Source organism: Lygodium microphyllum, chromosome 12, assembly GCF_053477565.2.
Source record: "Lygodium microphyllum isolate KBCC chromosome 12, Lygodium_microphyllum_v1.1.10, whole genome shotgun sequence".
In the NCBI taxonomy this organism is placed as follows: domain Eukaryota; kingdom Viridiplantae; phylum Streptophyta; class Polypodiopsida; order Schizaeales; family Lygodiaceae; genus Lygodium; species Lygodium microphyllum.
In genome coordinates this window covers 61,011,243-61,032,688 of record NC_141146.1, presented here as the reverse complement: position 1 = coordinate 61,032,688, position 21,446 = coordinate 61,011,243, and the positions used below count along the sequence as shown (strand labels likewise).

The following is a 21,446-nucleotide window of genomic DNA, read 5'->3' as shown; positions in this document are numbered from 1 at the left end:
CAAGAAAGGTTCACTTTCCTTGCACATCTGAATGAGATTAGATTACAAGTATTATTACATCAGGAAGTAAGGAAGAAGCGGAGGAAAGTGCTTTATGATCTTCATGCTCGGAAGTATAAATTTTCTAAGGGTCAATTGGTCCTATATTATGATATCCATCATGAGCTATTCCTTGGAAAGTTAGAACCTAAGTGGGATGGCCCTTATACGATTATTTGAATAGGAAAGAATGGCTCTACAGCTCTTTTAACGGATTTGCAAGGGATAGACTTCAAAGCTAAAGTAAACTTCAATAAATTGAAGCCCTATTATGTATAGGAGCTGACATCAGACTTAGTGCCTTTGCAGGTCCTTCAAGATTCAACTTAAACTTATAGAGGATACCAACACTATTGGATAAGAAAAGTCATTCTTTATCTTGAGGGTACAATACCTCCTTCCTTGCTAAACTCAATAGGAACGCTAGTCAGAAATCGTTGACAATGGTGGCAGTAGATCTTAATCTCCCACGTGAAAGATCCATCTCGCCACTCAATACCCTGATAGCCCTTACTCCACCAAATCACTCGACCTTGGTGGTAACGTTGCTCTAGATACGGATACTCAAGATATGGAATGATTCATCCCATCCGCTCGTCGTGGTACCTACTGCAAATTAAAGCTGAATCTTGAAGGACTTGCATAGGCACTAAGCCCAACATCAGTCCTTCCATGTAGTAAGGCTTCAACTTATTAAAATTAACCTTATTCTTAAACCCTACCCCCTATAAATCTGCTAGAAGGGATATAGAGCCATTCTTTTCTAAATGTACTTGGGAATAGCTCATGACCAACATCATAATACAACACCAACAACTAACCTTTTGTAAATTTATATTTCTTAGCCCAAATGTCGTGAAGGGATTTCATTATCTTCTTCCCTACTTCTTGATGTAGTAAAGTGTGCAATCAAATCTCATCAAGATGTGCAAGAGAAGTATATATTTCCTACAATGCTTCTGCCTCTCCCAATGAATGATTGAGAGCAAAACACACAAAATGGCAAAACACTCTCTTTCCCATACACTAGCTTGAATAGGGTGTGGCTCGTGACTCTCTTAAATGTCGTGTTGTAATCCCACACTACCACATACAATTTCTTATCCCAATCGTGCTTACTTTTTGATACTATCTTGGATAAGATTCCCACCAACTGTTTATTTATACTCTCAACTTGACATTTGCTTGAGGCTTATACGAGGTAGTTTTATTATGATTAATCTTCATCAAGGATACGATAAATTTATTCAAGAAGTGTGTCCCTCGATTAGACACTATCTCCTTGGGTGGACCAAAATGGCAAACAATTTACTTCATAATGAAACTAGCCGTCTCCTTAACATTATCCTTCACCGTTGCTCAAGCTTCAAACCACTTTGTAAAGTAGTCTGCCACTACAATAATATACCACTTTCACATAGTCAATGAAGGGTATATTGGTCCCACAAAATCAATACCCCATTTTTTAAAGGGTAACGTAACCAAAATAGGGTTTAGATGTCACTTATGATCTTTCATGGCATTGGTCTTTGATAAACATCACAACGCTTAACATCATTGAAAGCATCTTGGAAAATTAATGGCCACCAATATCCAGCATAGAGAGCTTTTTGGGCAATAAGCCAACCAACAAAATGTCCCCCACATGCTAAATCAGTACTCCTCAAGAATGAATGGTACCTCATTAGATACTATACATCAGCGATAGATATTATCTACCCCTCTCCGATACAAAACACCCACTATAATTGAAAAGCGTAATGCTTGTTGCTTAATCTTCCTCTTTTCAAACTTCAACAAAGCAGCCCCAAATCCTCATGTAGATAAATAATGCGTTATAGTTGTATACGAGGAATGGATGGAACCTATATCTATTTTAAATAGACCTTCAATATCACTTCCTTTAGCCAAAATTTCCTTTAGGCCCCCGAAATCCACAAGGCATTCCACAATACCCCTGCAGCTTTGGTGGCTTGCTCCTATCTAAACTCATAATCAAACTCATGCATAGTGATTAACCACTTTGCTGAATGGTCAGGCGGCTACAACTTGTTCAATGATATTCTAAGTCTTTTCGCCTTCATAAAGAATACTACATTCTCATAGAGAATATAATGCCTAAATTTCTTTGTTTGCAAAAACCATTCCAAGGCACAATTTCTCCATGTACATATAGTTGACTTCAAATATCTCCAACTTCCTACTAGCAAAGGCAATTGGATGATGCCATTTCTCTTCCCAAGTTTGGGCTAAATAGCAAACTGATACTATGCATTGTGGCTGCTTTGAGAGTATATAGAAAACTTTACCTCTTTTGGGTGCTTTTAGAATTGGCGCTTTTGCTAGTTCTTGCTTGACATCCTCAAAAGAGACTTGACAGGCTTCATTCCACTCAAATAGACAGTTAAAAGATACGAGGTTCATCAATGGCAATGCTCTTTCTACTAGTGCATTGATAAATCTCCAACAATATCCCACTAATGATAGAAAGCTGTGTACCTCTTTTGGAGTATGCAGCGGCGGGCTAATGGCAAAGATAAACTTTATCATTCAAGGGTTAGTCGCAATACCGGCCGAACTAATCACATAGCCCAGTAACAATCTATAGGGTATCCCAAAGATGCACTTTTAGGGATTTAGAGCAATGTAGAACTGTCTGCAACGCTCAAAACATTTCCTTAGAATAATTAGTTGGCTTTCCCTTGTGGTGGCTACCCCTAAATCATCAATAAAAACTTTTAACTCCTTTGGGGAGATGTCATCAAAAGTCTTATCAATTGTACGTTGCCAAGAACCAAGTGCATTGCATAACCCAAAGTCCATCACATGGTACGCAAAAAGTGCCTAAGACAATGATAAACACCATTTTTCAACTTGTCTTGCCATTTGATTGTATCTAGCAAAGCAATCCATAAATGAATAGATTTTCCTACTCGCTAACTGATCTAAAATCTGATCAATAAATGCTAATGGATAGTAATATTTAATCGTCTACTTATTAAGCTCTCGAAAGTCTACACAAAGCCGAATCTAATTATTCTTCTTCTTCCTGATAACTACTGGTGAATACCACTCTCTGTGTGTTGAACCGAAAATATCAAGCCAACTTTTCATAGCTTTGTCAATTCTTCAAATAGGCCGTCCCTTAATTCAAAAGGCATATGCCTTACTTTCTATTGTGCAAGGCAGCTACCTTCTGTTAAGGGGATCGTATGTATAGCCAAGCTTGGAGGAATATCTCTCAGCTCATCATAACTCCAAGCAACGATGTCACAAAATTCATGAATCAAGGACACATAGTCCTTCCTTTCTTCCAACCTGAGCATGGATCCTAATTTGATTGGCCGTGAATCATTCATTGTACCAAGGTCTAACTCAATTACATCCACATCCCTTATCCTCTCATGAGCTTCTATTGGCTCATTCAAAGTTACTTGATAGATATTCTCCATAGTGGACCCCTCGTTAGACGTCTCACTAGTAGATGGAACATTTAGCATATAAAACTCTAATGAAGATAAAGGAACTCTCTCACTTTGAGGAGATTTAAGATAGGCATCTACTATTACATGTCTAGCACCTCTACCAAAGATCAACCGACTAGCGGGTATATCAAACTGATAATCTGCTTGTAAAATCCATGGCATGCCTAGCAATACTTGATAGCTAGGTTGCCTAGCAAACCTAATGACCCTAAAGTTCAAAATACATTCCACATTGGCAACGGTCACGTGGACTTTAGTAATACAACCTTCAAGTTGTCTTAAATTGTCATTAGCCATTCGGAGAATCATGGAAGCATCTTTCTTGATTTCTAATCCCAACCTCTCCACCATCAATTCCGAACTCATAATGTTGATGGAGGATCCTATGTCCACAATAGCATGTTCCACTAATATTCCATCAACATATGCTGCTACCCTTGGACAATACTTTTCAGCATGTTCAAATCAATTGTCTCCTACTTGTGTTACTCCCAAGGGTTCAATGATATACCCAATGTGAAGAATATTCTTAAATTCTTTACGCACTCCTGGAGACAACTTAATTAACTATAGGAGGTTTACATTTGACTTAACTTTACAAAGAGAACTTGCTAATCGAATTCATGGTAGCTAGTAAGAGCTCACTTTTCTCACCAAACCATTCTCTCCTTTGGTTTTTGAATTGACTTTGGTGTCTTTGGGTTGTTGATTTCTTGGAACAACGGTAGGGTTTATTATTTGGCTTCCAACATTTGGTGGAGCCATCTGACTAGCCATAGGCATGGGCACACTAGGAGGAGCTGGCAACATGGGTACATTTTGAATCATGCTTCCTCTCCCATTAGGAGAACTCATGGGTATCCCTTGACCTCCATTTGTCAATGCTAAAGTATTTCCAAATCCTAAACTCAGATTCCAATTTTTGCCCTAGAGGTATGAGCTGCTTATAATCACAATTCTAACTCCTTTGCTCTTATAATAGTCCTACTACACTTGAATGTTAAAGTCCAATCCATTCAAAAAGTATTGCAACTGAGTAGCAACTAGAATAGGAATATAGGTTTGGAACCTACAGAATGCTTCCTTTAGTTTCTTGGCATACCCACGAACTTTTTCGTGAGGTTCTTGACGTGTTACATTAAGGACATGTAGCCAATACTGACCTCCCCTTTCAAGAGTAAACTCTCTTCAAAAGGTTGCAAAGAAAAAGTTAATCGTAGTTATGGTTCCAGCTTCTAGGCTATGATACCATATTGTAGCTTATCTTTTCAAAGTCATATTAAAGAACATCATCAAGTGTCATTCATCTTTAATTCGACAGTTAAACATTAACTTTTGGAATTCATTGATATGAAGTTCCGCATCTTTCTCTGCTAACCCATTAAAAATGGGTTGGCAAGTCCATCATCCTTGTTGGGATTCCAATGGGTTGCGCCATGGTAACAACCGGATTTGCTAAAGTCCCTAAACATCTTGGTGTTATACACCACGTAGCATGCATAAAGGGAGCACCCCTCGGTTGATCACCATGTCTCCACTACGGCTCTCCTACACCTCAAGGATTGGCTCCAAGATGCACCACGAACATAAAACACATTCGAAACAAAAGTCCACTCTTTCAATTAAACGATCCAAGAGATGATAGATAAACCTCACCAAATAACCCCTAAGGAATCGGATATCTAGCCCTACGGCTTGGGATACCTCACACTCTCAGCATTGGGTCATCACTCATACAAAAAGATACTCAGGATATGATACCATATGGTGCATCAATACAAGTGTGTATATGACCATCGTGCTTAGAAAAATCTATTCTTTGAAAATCAATAATGTGAAAGTACAAAGATAATTCTTTTCGTGATTTTCTTTTGCTATGATAGTGCTTTGTTGCTTAGGGCTAGCACCGAGCTTCCTCGACCAAATAGTCCCTTTTTAATTTTAAACAACTCCGAACTCTATATGATATGCAACATGAAACATCAAAATTTAACATACTTCATCACTCAACCATCCCCTACTCCCTACTATTTAAAATTTTACATGCATTGATAGGTGTAAGGCATGGTTTTTTATGTATTTTTTATTTATTGAAAGTGATAGAAAAAAAATCACTCGATAAAGAGATAGGGCTAAAACCTCATGCTTAAGCTCTATCATACATCCACAAACATAAATCTTTTTTTTTAAATTTTTATGATGCAAAAAATCTAAATTTTTTTATTTTTAATTATTTTTTCATATTTATTTATAGAAAATTAATGATAATGACTGATTGCTCTTATGGAAAATGATTTTCTTAACATGTTTCATTCCATGGGAACACCAAATGCACACCAAAAACCCAAAAATTGTATATTTCTCCTTAAACCGTCTAGTGTCAGGTTTTACATGTTTTGTATAAAATTACCATATGACTAATTTTTTATGATTCTTTCAACATGATTGATCAAACAAAGGATTGGCAATCAAATCCAAGCATTGATAATCATTTCAAATAACAATTGATCATAAAACAATAAGATGTACCTTTTTCTCATAGACTGATCATTTTATGACACGCATTTTTCGGTGTTGGAGGCCCGCTAACGCTCTTCCACAGCCACTAATGATCCATCCAATCTCTATTCACCTCTCTTTCCACTCTCGCATCATCATTTGCCAAACAAACGTTCATCTCAGCCCATCCCCCTCTCTTTTACATTGATCCAGAGAACAAACCACAAGAGAGAGGAAATAGCAGAGAGAAAGACTAAAATGAGATCTTGCTATAGAGTGAATCAATTTTGATCATTTCTAATGCAATGGAGGGCGAAGAATTGATGGAGCCTGATGCCTTGATGATTCCCAAGATGGTGCACATCAAGAAAATATCATTTTTTAAATCAACAAATGGGCACCGAAAAAAAGTCCCCCCCCCCCCCAACGTTTTGAGAAATGTGTATTTTCATATCATGAGGCTTTAAACAAGCTTAAAGTTAAAACACAAAAATCGGGTTCACTTTTGAAGGTTTCATACTGTGGCCAAGTGGTTTTTTCACTTTTGGAGGGGCAAATGAGCTCTGATTCAAGTTCTATCTAGACAGCTGACTTTGTGACATCAAAATCTGTAAACATGGCCACCGTCATGCGCTTTCCAGCTCCCGGACCATATAGCTTTTTCATAACGTGAAACCTTGCAAGGATTAAATGGAGAGTCAAATGGACTCTGATTGATGAACCAAGACTTGCTTTGGCTTCCTGGCATCGAACTCCATCTAGGAAAACTCCAACTCATCGATCTACAACCATTTCATTTTGCATGAAAATTTGGTCTTTTAGGGCCTCCCAAGCTCTTTTCTACTTCAAGAATAGCCTTTAAAATCCGCTCTCAACTTAGTGGAAAATGGAGTTGAAGGAAGCTTGTTGGATTAGAGATGGCTCTGATACCATGTTGAAATATCAGAGTGAGAGCAAGAGAGCGTGCACAAGAGGGAGAGAGAGAGAGCTCAAGTACAAGAAGAAGGTCTTGTTGAATGAGTTATTCAAGTACAACTAGTATACTCTCCTCTACTTTGAGAGTGACCTTTAGGTTGTTTAAATAGTCTCTTGATGGCTAGGGTTAGGGTTTCCCCTTGCCCTCTAGTTCATTCATACCCAACTACCCTTATCCACCCTTGTATACATAGGGTTCACATGCCTATCTCTCAACAAAGGTAAAGGTGAATAGAGATTGCATGCAACCCTTGTATCTCTTATAGATCCTCTAATGTAACCTTGAGAATTATTTGCAATTTGCATAGGAGTGAGCTTAGCTCTCATATTTTCTAGAAAATTTTCCATTTCTATATGTAATGGATGAAAATTTTACATATTAACCTTATATACTTATAGTGCCTAAAGTAAAACATTGAAGCTCTCAAAAATTGTAGCTCTTTCCAGAAATCATTCAAGCATACCAATAGACTTTTTCCACTTTTGGACTCTTAAACTGCTATATGTAACGATTGTTATTTTTAGCAGTTTGGCAGTTCTTATGGTGGTTAATATCTTTTCTAGGATTGAAGGTCTTCCATCCCTATCTAATAATGGTGATCATGAAGTTTCCACATGGCTTATGATATATTTACTTGCTCAATTTAGCCCCTCTAAAATCATCCACCTAAGATGATGAAGTAAAAATGTGCTTGGCCTTATTTGCATCACTTGGGTCTCAATCGTAAATACCGAGAAAATGAAGAGATTAAGTTAACAATGCATCCAAGTTATGAAAACCTAGACTTATTAATATAATGATAGAAGGTTAACTACTCCTTTGTTCTTTGTTCTGATAATGATCTGATTGTTGGCTTGAATTATGTCTCCATCATGCACCTCTTCTTCTTTTGGATGTCATAGAGATTTGCAAACAACATTTTGTTGATGGCTTAATGAATGTAGCCCTAGATAGATCTTAGTTGATGAAGAGATTAAGAAAGTATGGGATTGATTGAGAAGGTATGAAGATGATAATCTTTTTCCTCCCTTTTTATTTTTTATCTATCCAATTCTTCCTTGTAGCAAAATGCCAAAAACTCAACCAAAAAGGATCAAACTTGAGGGTCCTTAAACTTTTAATTGTATTCCTAAAAACAAGAATCTATCAACGCTCCTAAAGAGACCACTTAGCATCCTCTCAAGGATGAGAATAACCTAACATTGTACTTAGCTCAAAGAGAGTGAAAAAGGGGAGCTAAGTATTAAATATGGTCATGATCAATCCATTCTAATCCTAACAACAACATAGAAAGCCACCAAACTAATAGGGTCCACCTATCCTTAGAATGGGGTCATTGTGACCTCGATCCACCTATTTTTCAACCACACATTCAAAAATCTTTAGTTATCTAAGCACTTTATGCTACCACACTATGAAATGAACATAATCAACTTCCTTAATTAACACATTGCACAATGTTTGTTACACAATCCATATAACAAATTAATAAAAACAATTCCTTTTAATTGCAATTCAAAATCTTTTACAATATTTATATTATTTTTGAATGCATGAAGTCATTCCACCTCTTGTTTAGAATGTAGGGTCTTCCATGACAATGAGCAATGGAGATTACAAAGTTTCCACGTTCGTATCATAGGCCAACGAGGGATTTACTTGCTTAGAGCCCATTTAGGGTGAGCAAGAAACAATATGCTTAGCCTTATTTGCATCACTTGGCTCTCAACCTTCGATACTGTGTACCTTATTTTATTTTCTCTAGCTTTAGCATTGGACCTTGGGGATAGCCCAATTGGATGTGGCCCATTGTTAGTTCGACAAACTCAATTTCCACATAATCCCTTGAATCTTCTTATTATAATCACAAGTACAATCCTAGAGTAGTCATATGAAAACAATGAATTGAATCATTTCCAAGAAATCCTAATAAGGAGACTAATTATAATAACATATCCAAGTTACTCTCTTGACTCACTACACTCCCCCTCTATCCCCACTATTTCCTCTCTTTACTCTCTCTTTACTCTCATTTCTCACTGCACCCCCTCTTTCCTCATCCCCACCAAATCCACTACCCCTTGACTCAATCACCCTCCCCATCCCCCTCCTTATTAATTTTCTCCCACTGCCCCTTGACTCAATCACCCTACCCATCCCTCTCGTTAATTTGCTCCCATTGCCTCAATGGCAATTGTCCCCATCCCCCAATCCTCAACTTTGTACGATGTGCCTTTGGGTTGGTGGGGAAGAGAGAGAGAGAGAGAGAGAGAGAGAGAGAGAGAGAGAGAGAGAGAGAGAGTGTGTGTGTGTGTGTGTGTGTGTGTGCATGTGCGTTTGTAAGGTCTAGAGAGAGATAGGGAAAGAGTTTGTGTGAGAAAGAGAAAATTGAGAGAGAGAATAGGAGAGTCAGTGAGAGTTAGAGAGAGGGAGTGTGGTGAGAAAACATAGAATAAAAGAAGGGATAGTGGATATCCTTGCTAAGATAATCAATGCACTTGATTGTATGTATTAACCAACAACATTATGAATTGTATGGGTGTTGGTGCAAATCCTTCACGTGGAAAGCTTCTCCTATTACAAAGTGTATGTATTTGAGAGTTTGTTGCACTTACCCTAGACTATGGGTCACGATATAAAGTATACTAATTTCCAAGCTTAAAGTATGTCAAAATATCCCTCACTTTAAATAATAGCTTTTACCACATATTTAATATTCCTAGAGGAATAATATATTTCATCATTGTAAGTGAGCTTTACTTACCAAATTTGATTTGGTCTTAGCTCATTCTTTATACAAATATTTAAGCTTGATAGGATGTTTGTTTTCATGTTTTCATATTTGAATGAGAAGATGTGTCACATAAGATGTACTAGGCACCTCACATCTAGATTATCTTGGCAATTCACACTTATGTTCTCTTAGTGTTTTGCATTGGGATTCAAAGCACATATGTTAGTCATCACAATTAAGTCATTCATATCCTAATGCACATTTCATGTGCCAAGAGGGCTCATGGGCGATGAGGCACAAAGACCAACCATGAGAGACTTCAAAGCTTCTATATTATGCATAAGCATCAATTGCCCCAACCATAGGAGGTTGAGAAGTATCAATTGCCCCAATCATAGGAAGTTGAGAAGTACCAATTGCTCGCTCAGCAATAATGCCAAATCAAATAGCAGTAATAACCAAACCATGTGGAAAATCTCGATTATTATGTCAATGTATAGTTATAAAAGTTCTCTATATAAGCTGTGATTTTTTTTTGGGGTGAATTAGGAAAAAAAGTTTAAATGTCAAAAGTTGAAGAAATAGATATTAAATATTAAGTTTATAAAATCACAATTATATGATTAGGAAATATGCAAAGTTTTTCCAAATTAATTCCTTCAAAATTTTATGTATTTTTAAATATATTTGACCAAAAATGATTTTAGTGAACACTTTGTTGGTAGCTCCTTCTAACAAGTGATGGAGTATGTTAAATTTACATATATGAGAGAGAGAGAGAGAGAGAGAGAGAGAGAGAGAGAGGCAATGGGTAGTGTAGGCTTGAAGAGGGCCAAAAAAGTTAAGTTAGATCCATAAGTGGAAAATCAAGAAGAGAATGAGAGATACAGATAGAGAATAATATTTTGAGGGGAGGAATTTCTACATGAGGATTGCTCCAAGTGGAAGCTTACTAGAAGGTGAACCTTGGCTTTTAAGGTTGCGTGCATGCCAAGAGGTGGGGTATCACCTCCCTCCAACAAAAGTAGCTAGCGATCAATAGTCTCCTCTGAATATTACGAATTGGTGACCTACATGTGTGTGTGTGTGTGTGTGTGTGTGTGTGTGTGTGTGTGTGTGTGTGTGTGTGTGTGTGTGTGTGTGTGTGTGTGTGTGTGTGTGTGTGTGTGTGTGTGTGTGTGTGTGTGTGTGTGTGTGTGTGTGTGTGTGTGTGTGTGTGTGTGTGTGTGTGTGTGTGTGTGTGTGTGTGTGTGTGTGTGTGTGTGTGTGTGTGTGTGTGTGTGTGTGTGTGTGTGTGTGTGTGTGTGTGTGTGTGTGTGTGTGTGTGTGTGTGTGTGTGTGTGTGTGTGTACGTGCATGCGCGCACGCGTGTGTGTGTGCCTCTCTATCTCTCTCTCTGTGAATTGACTAAGTAGTACTCATCATTTCTTTGTTTTTCTTTCCTTGCCACACACATGTAAAAGGAACTCCAACTCTTTAGGCCCTGAGAGGACCAAAGAAGTTGAAGTTGAATGCATGATGGGAAAAACAAGAAGAGGGTGGGGTGGATATTATTTTGAAGAGGAGGAATGTCTAAGGGAGGATTGCTTTGGGTGGAAGCTTGCAAGAACATGGGCCTTGGTCTCTAGGGTTTCCCACGTGCCCAAAGGACAACGAATCTATGCCATCTAAGCATTCCTCCAACAACAACAACATGATTCTCCAATGCACCAATGTTGACAACAACATAATGGACACATGGCTCTACAAAGATATATTTCAAGGCTAATTCTCAACAGTTTGCATGTGTGTGTGTGTGAATATAATATGTATTATACCTAGTGTACTATAAATATATTATAAATACAATAAATATATTATATTATACCAACATGTGTGTGTGTGTGTGTGTGTGTGTTGGTCAGATTTCAAATTTTGATTGAAATCTTAGCCTATAGGTCGACCACTTGATCTTAGACCATGAGCCATGAAGGGCATAAGGTTCTCTATTCATGTGCCTTTTATATACTCTCCTACTCTCACTTGCAACATATGCTTGTTGTGCTTACAGGACATAAATAGGAGGGTGGGTGTTCACTGGGTGTGTAGGCTTGAAGGTGACACATAGCCTTCAGAAAAATGTTCATGCAGGAGCCCTGGAGTGGACATGTGTCTCCCCTGCCCCTAGTCCCCCAAAAAAGCTTCTAGTAACTAATAGTAAGGATTAGCATTTTCCTTACATTTATGGCTCCATGCACCTCGTTTACATTTACACACCATGACCATGTGTATTAATTACATTATCAATTGATGACATATGCATCTCAAATGAAAAAGATATTGTTTTTTGCATGAATGCGCCTTTGCTTTTGTCTCTTATGTTTTTACTTTCACCATGTACATGTAATGTGTTGCTAATGTATACACTATAAGCTTTTATACTACAACTTTCTCACAATGTTTTTAAATACAAGGGGCTAATATGCATCCTTTATACAAAGACCAACAAGCCTTCACTAGAAAAATAGGATAGTGTGCATAGAAGAGCATAGAAAAAATGGCACGATTGAGAGAGAGAGAGAGAGAGAGAGAGAGAGAGAGAGAGAGAGAGAGAGAGAGAGAGAGAGAGAGAGAGAGAGAGAGGAGCTCAAAACATGGTTGTCACCAATTGAATAAGACATAATCTATTTTCTTTAGAGCAACTTGCAATTTATGTTGCATAATGTGGTCCAATGAACCTTATCTTTGCTTTGGTTTGGATGGAAGAATTATGATATTACACTCTTGAAATAGTATACTAGGACTATCACTTAGGAATGAGGCCTTTATTTTCCAATTCCCACATGTGCTACAATTGATTTCAAAATCTTCTAATAGTGAATGCTATAAAACAAGAGAGTATGAATGTGTTCTTAGCTAATACTTATCCCAAAACACGATCAAGTGCTATAATGACATACACAATGCTCTCATGATGAATATAAATTTAAAAATTTTAGTGAAGTTAGCATCAAACTTTAAAGAACTAGTGCATGAGTAGGTGTATTGATTGCAGTTGTTGAAGCATAGATGGAGTCAAAGGTGTTTTAACTTATGCCCTTAGTTGATTTGTTGTTTAAAAATCCTCCAAAGAAGCTACTATCACTCTTTTTTCTATTTTATGACCTATACGTGGGTTACTAAAACTTAAGTATGGAGCTCTCAAATCAAGGCAACTTAGCTCGTGCCTTGAGAAATTCGACATGACAAAAGAATATCTAAGAATACTTTTGATAATCAAGGTTGAAAACATTAGATATGTGTGTCAGTTTGATGTTGAAAATAAAATTTAGCCATATAAATAGCTCCATGAACAAGGTGGATTGTGATCTCAATGATATGAGAACTTGTAGGGATTCTCAATCATGGTGCAACATTGCAAATAAGAACCTCTACATATGGGATTATAGAAGCATCTGTCCCTATTTAGTAGCATGCTTGAGATGCATTCAATTGAGCTTGAGCTTTAGTATAAACCCTTTTAAAGAAAACACCAATGGTATTCACATCTATCCTAGTTTAGTGAGCGTGCTTCATGTGTATTCAGTAGTACTTGAACTTTAGTTAAAACCCCTTTCAAAGAAAACAACAAATTCAAGAGAATTTCTCTTTACATAAAATAAGATGTTGAATTTCTCTTTACATAAAATAAGATGTTGGTATAGTTTCAATAGTCCATCACTCACATGTGAAGAGCATCCAATAGTTGTCTAGCCCCACAATCAAAGATTTATAAAGAGATTCTCTCAATTATTGAAAAGCTACAAAAAGGAAACTTATGATATCTTCTTGTGAGCATTTGTATGTTTGGTATGTGAAGTATAGTTGGATATAAGGACTATGGGAATATGTTGTTTGCAAAACATATTTTGGATTTGCACTTTGAAAAACAACATTTAAGGTAATGATGAATGGAAAAAACACCAAACTTATTCTTGAATAACATGTTTAAGGAACAAAACTTGAGACAAAAAATATTATATGGACAAACTTAAAATGTGAAAGCTACAATCTATGATTGGTGCTTATAACAATAAAGCATGAACATGAGCACGAGCATAAACACGAGGTCACCACAATGTTATGTTGAACGGCTTTGTAAATAACTGTATGTAGATGCTACTTTTCACATGACGAATCTTGTTATCCAAGTCAAAAGATCCATTGAGTAGTGTCTCTTGGGTCATGGATGTTGGTAAGAGCCTCATCAACAAGGCAATCATAACCCCACTTGTTACTTGTCTTGATGTGGTGAGAAACATTACAAGGGTTGCTGTGACTCAAACCTTTAACATTTAGCATTGCAAATTGCCCTTGGGTGGGATGGTTGACATCCTTAGACCTCTTGATTGTTAACATTGCCCTTGCACAACCTAGTTGGATGGGCCCTTAACAATGTTGGGAATAGACATTTATACCTGCAGGTATTCGTAGAGTTCAAGTATGCATTTTTTTTCAAAATTAGCATTGCCAGTGAGGATGCTATTGTAAGGATTGATGTGCACCGTTGGGAATCTGACTATAGTACATTTATGAGTCCTCTCTTCCTCTTTTGTCCTCTCTTTATGTAATTTCTTCACAATCACTTTTCTACAATTGGAGGCACCTAAAGGTGAATGGGAACATCACATGCCTAGTTTTTGTTGTTCAAATGCAAGAAGCCAATTCGACTACTCGCTCACGTGCATCACATGCTCCTATGTTGAACCTCACATTAGTATATGAATAAAAGTGGAAAAACAAAATAATAAAGTTGCAAGAAGCCCATTAGACTACTTGCTCACGTGCACCCCATGCTCCCTCGTTGAACCTCACATTAGTCCCAATAATAAAAGTGGAAAAGCAAAATAATAATTCAAATTATATGTTATTTAAGATGGATATTTCCTTTTATTGATCATTTTGAAAAGGTTTTTTAGAAGTATGAAACTGCTTATGTAGCCAAAAAAGAAAAAGAATAGCAAATACAAGGGTTGATGAGAAGCACAAGCAACAAAAATATGGGCATTCCCTTTAAGAAATAACATGTTTAACTATTTTTTATCTAAGTTTATGCAAAAAACAAAGATTGTGATGTTAGGATCTTCGTGAGAAGTACTAGCAACAACAAAATGGATTCTGTCAGCTAGGGTTTCTCCTTTTATCATTAGATTTTAGCTTTCCTCTAATGTTCATTTACATTTATTGTCGTTTTTTAGATTGTTGTATCATCACATAGATGGTTGTAACTCATGGTCTCATAAGTAATTTTGGTCTTTTGGAGATGTTAATATATCATATCATATGCATTTCTCTCTCCTAATGATGCCTTTAATGAAGTCTCTACAATGATTTACTTTAGTAAGAATTTTGCTTTACTTTAATAAATGTTGTCAAAGTGGCTATTTTTAGCAACCTAACATCTACACACTGCCATCAATAACCTTTAAAATGTTGAAGGTGAACATCATGCAATTGTCTTTAACTAGCTCATTGGTGGGATTGGAAACAAGGTTCAAGAGTGTATATCATTCCTTTGATATGATTGAAAAGTGTCTATTAGTTACTATATGTTTGCTTGATGCTTGCTAACCTCATTTGCCTAATTTTTGAATATACTACCTATGCCAATACTTACATTGTATAAATTATGTTTTTTTGGAGAAGGTTTGAACTTTGAAAGATGCCTTAAGAATATATCCAAGGTACAAACCAATTACACAACCATACTCTAAAAACACTTGGCCTCCTACAATCCTATTGGCAACAATGTATAAATTATGGATGCCTTGTTTGTGTATTTATAGATTAGAGACATGACACATGCAAGTCCATTGAGTTGTGTGCATCCCTTTGGGGACTTCTTTGTTTCTTGGACATGTGTAGGTAAATGGCTAATGTGGATCATGTGTGAGGAGGGTTGGAAATAAATAAGTGAGAAGAGAGAATGAAGATCTTGGCAAATGACCAGCCTCACACTACCATGTCATATCGACTTCGCTTAATTAACAGAGTACAATGTCAACTCTAGGGAGCCTCACAAATTTTGAAGTTAAAGTCTAGGTGTGTTGGCCACCATGTTCACCAACTTTACTGAGTCCACCGGTCGAAGTGAATTTCACTTATGGCCTGGCTCTTATTGATATACGTCTTCAAGGTTCTTTTCTCGTAGCCACATATATTCTACCTCTTCTCACCTAGCTCTAAGTCTGCTGAATATGCTTATTTGTTATCTCATATTTATTAAGCCTTATCCACCTCTCCATACACCATATGTACAACACATTTACTATCTCTATTGAGCCAGGGGAAGTGAATTTCACTTGTGCGTGGTTTAGACCTAATCAATATATGTATATGTGGTGTGTTCACTGGTGGACCGGTATTACCGATGGAAGCGAAATCCACTTGCGCGTGGCTGGGCTCTTATCAATATGTCTATATATTGAGGTATATAATGGAAAATGAGGAATCAAATGATTGTGTGAGATTCCAAAGTAGGCATGTAGATACTTTTGGTTGCTTATAGCTAAATTGGAAAGAGAATAAAGAAAAAGGATTGTCGTATGCAAAATTTTTATCTAAATAAGTTTTAACAAATTGACACTTTTAAAAAAAATCAATTATTAAATCAATAGACATTTTCTTTTTCCAAATAGTAATTTCAGACGCCTTTTATTCTTCTCCTGCCTCTTTCTTCTTCTTCTCCTTCTCCTTCCTCTTCCCCTTTCTAGCGGGTCTCATTTCCTGGTCGCGGTCCTGCGTAGAGGACCCGGAGCTTCCGCCGCGGTCCTGGCTATGGCGTCCTCTGCGCAGCTCCGCCTCATGTCCGATCTCAAGGCCATCCGTAACGAGCCTCCGGAGGTATGCCTTGCCTCAGTCCTTTGTGTGAGATCTTCGTTCTCCTTTTCCATGGTAATCGTAATCCAATCTTTACCTGAAACTCTGCTTTTTCCTCCTTCAAAATGACTCGTTTGCTTAAATCTAGAGGCCAGAAATCTATGGCGATCGTAATCTATTATTATCTGATATTTTTAATATCGATGACCTTCACATAAATCATTGGGAAGAGTTCTCGTAAAACGATTGGATGAAACAAGACGGAATCTCCTTACAGTGACAGTGCAGAACAGTTCTTCCAAGTTCGTTCACAGACCTATGGCCGCATCAGCAAGGCCAATCTGTCCTCTGCTGTCATGCATTGAAGCCGTGTAGGGCTACACTGATCATCAATCTCTCCTTTTCTCTTGCCTAACGAGTGTCCGATCACCTGTGTAGATTGAAAGCAAGGTCTACCTCTTGTTTCTGTTTGTTTTTTCTTGAAAATTTGAAAATTTCCCTGACGCAAATGCCGTCATTACCTACGGTCGTAGATAGCACCTTCGCTTTGCAAATCTGTAGCTTTCCACTTCTACTCTGTCTAACAAGGATTCGTAACTGTATTATTGTATGTTGTAGAGAATTATCCTTCTTTTTTCACAAACTTATTGTAACTTTTTGCTCGTTCTTTGAATTTGTTTCTCTTGCTACCTTGACATGGTCATGGCTGTAGTGATACAAATCACTTGAATCTCTTTATGACATCACCAAGGACTGATTGAATTTTGATAGACCTTCTAGCCACCTGTTCTGGATGATCTCCACTCTCATAAGCACCTTGCTGTTTATTACGCTCCTGTAGTGACTGACACAAATGCCTTCTCTTCTGTTTGGATTCACTTCTGGGCAAGCTGTTTGTTGTCTGCTATCGATTCAATGTAGTGACGGCTATTACTTTTGAAGGTTGTGTATCCTGAACATCACCGTGTGGTTGTCATTCCCAGGTTGGTTAGATCAACCCTCCTTTTCAGTTTGTAGGTGCTTTTGCCATAGTACTTGTCCCTCAGTACTTGCATTGCTCAAGGTTCAACATAGATACATTAGGCTCCTGTAAACCCACCTCCAGTTGTTCATTGCAAGCAATTATATCCAATTGGATCTGTTAAGACATGGCCAGTCCATTTCTTGATGGTGGAGGGGGGTAGTTCTCCTAGATGGTAGGCTTAAACAGTTTGTCAATGTTGTCCTTATACCATTTGAGTTTTGGGGCTGAAGCTCCGTGTGGTTCAGGATTAACTTTTCTTCTTTCTGATTATGTTGTAAATTCAAGTGTTTTTCATCTTAGTCAAGGCTTCAAGCGTTTTTCATTTTTCTCGAGATTTGTGGGTCTTTCTTGCTGGGTTCTTTTCCAGGTTTTTACTCGTTTTTTTGAAGTTGATTGTTTCGTTCCTGCCATTTTCAACATGGTGGTTGCAATCTTTTCTCTTTTCATATGCTACTCTTGCAAGTACAGATCTGATTTCATTGTCAAGTTCTAAGTCCCGTTCATCTTTTTTTGGTTAATGCTTTTTGCCTATTTTAGTTTGTTTTACATTTTTATTCTTACTGTCACATTTGGAAGGATGATAGCTCTTGTTCTGGCATTCAATTATTGTTATCTCCTATGTATGGCAAGACCATAGCCAATCACTGGGTAATCAAGAAAACTTCTGAACTTGTTGACATTTGTGTCATCTGCGTACATTATTAATGTAGATGCTATCCTCTTTGATGTTTGTTAAATGCTTTTTGCAGGGTTGCTGTAGGTGTGAACTTCATTTGACAACTTTATGCTGTTCTGGCAATTCTTTTGCATTCTTCTGAAGTCTTAATTATGTGCATGTGCTCCATGGTTTCCTTTGTTAGGGTTGCAGTGCAAGCCCTTATGGTGATGAGAACCTTTTTGTGTGGAGTGCCACCATATTTGGACCAGATGACACACCATGGGAAGGTTAGTAGTTTCTTCTGTTTGATAATAAAAAGAAAAACAGATGCAGTTGATTTTTCTCTATGCTTGTGAGGCATTCCACAGAAGGTTTGGTTCTCTAGTTGGTAGAAGTTTGTTCCTGTAATGTTCAATGTTTAAATCACAAATTTGAGTAGTGTTTACAGCATGCTCCAAGTCATGTTTTGAATTTGATTAGCAAAATATCTTTATCTTGTTCAGGTGGAATTTTCTCCTTGCGTTTGATTTTTGGAGAACAATATCCAGAGAAACCTCCTCGCGTGCGTTTCACTTCTCAAATGTTCCATCCTAATGGTGAGCTGTCAGATGTTTTGGTTTTGCATTTTTTTGTTGGTTGTTTTGGAGCAGTAGTCAACAAGGAGGTTCCAATCTTGTGCTTGACATGTAGTTTACAGCGATGGTACACTATGTATGGATATTATTCAGGATGCTTGGTCTCCTTGTCATAATGTCTCCACCATTCTCACTTCTATTCAGGTTATATGTCATCACCTTTCTTCTCTTTGTCCTTGTGTGCATGCATATATGTGGTTGTGTTTGAACAACTCTCTCTCTCTCTCCCTTTCTGAAGAGTTGACTGTTTGTAAGCAGTCTCTCCTGACGGATCCGAATCCTGCAAGCCCTGCAAATCCAGAAGCTGCCTCATTATACCAGAATGACATTGCCTCCTACAACAGGTAATACTTCGAATTTTATGCATCTTTCATGTTTGTCCTTCATTTTTCAAAATTTTCCTGTATTCTACAGCTAATGGCCTTGTATTATTCTGATCTGCATAAGTAGGCCAAATATGTTAGTACTACTGGGCCTCGTCACATACTTATGTTGACCGGTATTTGACTGTCCTTGCTTTATAGGAAAGTCAGACAGTGTGTTCGCAGGTCATTGGAGTCATAACAGGTCTGCAACCTGTAATTCTATTACAGAAATCAAAAGCTTGCCTTAAGCTTTGGCTGTTGATCTGTTTCATGCAATACAAGGTTCAATTGTACAGCTTAATCTGGTAATTGCTTCTTCTTCTTTATACCCAAAAGGGAATATCCTTGCAAGTAGGCATCCCAGGAGACTACTGCTGCACAGCACGAGGAAGGTGAATGGGTGTGGTTAGAAGTGTCCAGTTTGAAATAGATATGTGGGAAGATTTGTTCTCAGGGTGTATGTCTGTTCCCGTTGTCAAAGGACTTTTACTTGTAGTTAAACTTTTAAGATACCGCACAGTTATTTTCTGGTCTGAGCATTTGCCTAATGGTTGAAAACTGTGAAGTACAAATACTGTATTGAAGGGGTGTTAAAAGGAACTGTCCTTTGTGCTGAGTGTAAAGAATTATATAAGTCTGTAGATTAGTGAAATTTTCGTTTTATCTAAAGTGCTTTTAATAAAATGTATCTTGGGGTATCTGTGTATCGATGAAACATTTGAGAACAAAAATTATATGATATGAAGCACGCCCTTGAGGAAACATTTTAGCATCATGCCTTGCAATTGCACATGTGGGCTTGATATGAAGATCTAGTCATTTGTTTCACGTATGGTTTCAGTCCCACTCAGGTCAATATTGGATTCTATTTTGCACCTGCCTTTGCAGTGGTGCTGCCAGTGGTCAACCTTAATGGATGTGGATGTTTTATGTCTGATGTTGTACCTGCATTGCAGCAGAGTTTGGAACAATCAGGGGTAAATATTTGGATGATTATCTACTGAAGGAACCACTGATTGTGTCCCAATAACATACCAGCAGCTACAGGCTAGAGGACATTGAATTAGGACATGATGCATGTAGCACCGAGGAGAGCCCTTGTTATGGTTCCTAAAAGCCTAGATGTGAAGAGTTTCAAAGTCATTGCTTGTGTTTAGTTGGTGCTTTGGACTTTGTTTCATCAAAGAACAAAGGAAAGATGTTGCAGAGGACATGCTACAGCATCACATTAGGACTTCAGAAGCTGTCCAGTCTCCAAAAGGAGTTAGAGAAGTGAAAGGTTGAATGCTAGAGATTCATGGAGAATGGAATGAAAACTTATGGCTTTGTGGTCCTCTTCCAGGCTATTTTTCATTGAAAGTACCAGTCCACATGGTTTAGCTTTACTAGGCATGTGGTAACCCTTCAGTGATCCTATGATTTGGTAACATGCATAGAGCATTTTCTATATAGTTCTAAAAGCTGTCAAACATGACATAATGAAATGGATTCAGAGCTTGTTTGGACAGTCAAGTAAGGTTAGCATCTGGCTGAAGCCTTGTTACAAGCGGATGCAGCTGCTACTTTACTAAGTAGATAGTAATTAAGTATATATTTTTGTGTGACATTTTAGGACAAGATTCTTTGATGCATCTCGTAGATGTTCACTTCTACCAGAAGCAGGCGTGCAGTCGGTAGATTTAACTCTTGAGTTTTCTCCCAGCATAACTCCTCAGATTACTCCCTCCCTTTTGGCCTGCAGGGAAAACTAAACCACCAAATAATCATGTCAAAATCAAGATTGAATCACTCGCAGTGATTCCTATATCTGTATATCTGCACGATCCATCTTGAAGCCAGACCCTCTTTCCTGCTTTATTGAGGGCCATGCTCAATGTGAACATAGCTCATGTCAAAGACATTGAAAAAAAGAGAGTATTGATCCTTACAAGAATCATTGAGTCTTAAGGTAGTCATTCAGTAAGTGCTGCTGAAATATCCGTCACAATAAGCCCATTCAATAAGTGCTGCTGAAATATCCTTGACTATAAGCTTCTTGAGGACAGCCATTAAACATCTCCACAGCGAGATTCTTGCTTGGAGAGGTACACCTTACTTTTCCATATGGTATTTATAAATTTTCTTGGACCAAGAACCATCGTTTTATAAAGGCCATAGATGCCACTAGTCTTTTGCGACTGAGGCAGCGTTGCTA

At 37.7% G+C, this 21,446-nt stretch overlaps 1 protein-coding gene across 1 annotated transcript; it reads left to right on the top strand.

The window, feature by feature from the left end:
- The first annotated feature begins 16,434 nt into the window (after positions 1-16,434).
- Positions 16,435-19,785, top strand: LOC148027814 (ubiquitin-conjugating enzyme E2 2-like). Its single transcript, XM_087689517.1, has 6 exons — positions 16,435-16,594; positions 18,455-18,539; positions 18,756-18,848; positions 18,943-19,031; positions 19,146-19,231; positions 19,412-19,785. Exons 1-6 carry the CDS (start codon positions 16,529-16,531, stop codon positions 19,449-19,451), a joined length of 459 nt encoding a protein of 152 aa, XP_087545643.1. The 5' UTR covers positions 16,435-16,528; the 3' UTR covers positions 19,452-19,785.
- The last annotated feature ends 1,661 nt before the right edge of the window (positions 19,786-21,446 follow it).

Coding starts and splice junctions, on each gene's coding strand:
- LOC148027814 (XM_087689517.1), top strand. CDS start 16,529: ATGGCGTCCTCTGCGCAGCTCCGCCTCATGTCCGATCTCAAGGCCATC. Junction 18,540..18,755: donor AGATGACACACCATGGGAAG/GTTAGTAGTTTC, acceptor TATCTTGTTCAG/GTGGAATTTTCTCCTTGCGT. Junction 19,232..19,411: donor GACATTGCCTCCTACAACAG/GTAATACTTCGA, acceptor CTTGCTTTATAG/GAAAGTCAGACAGTGTGTTC.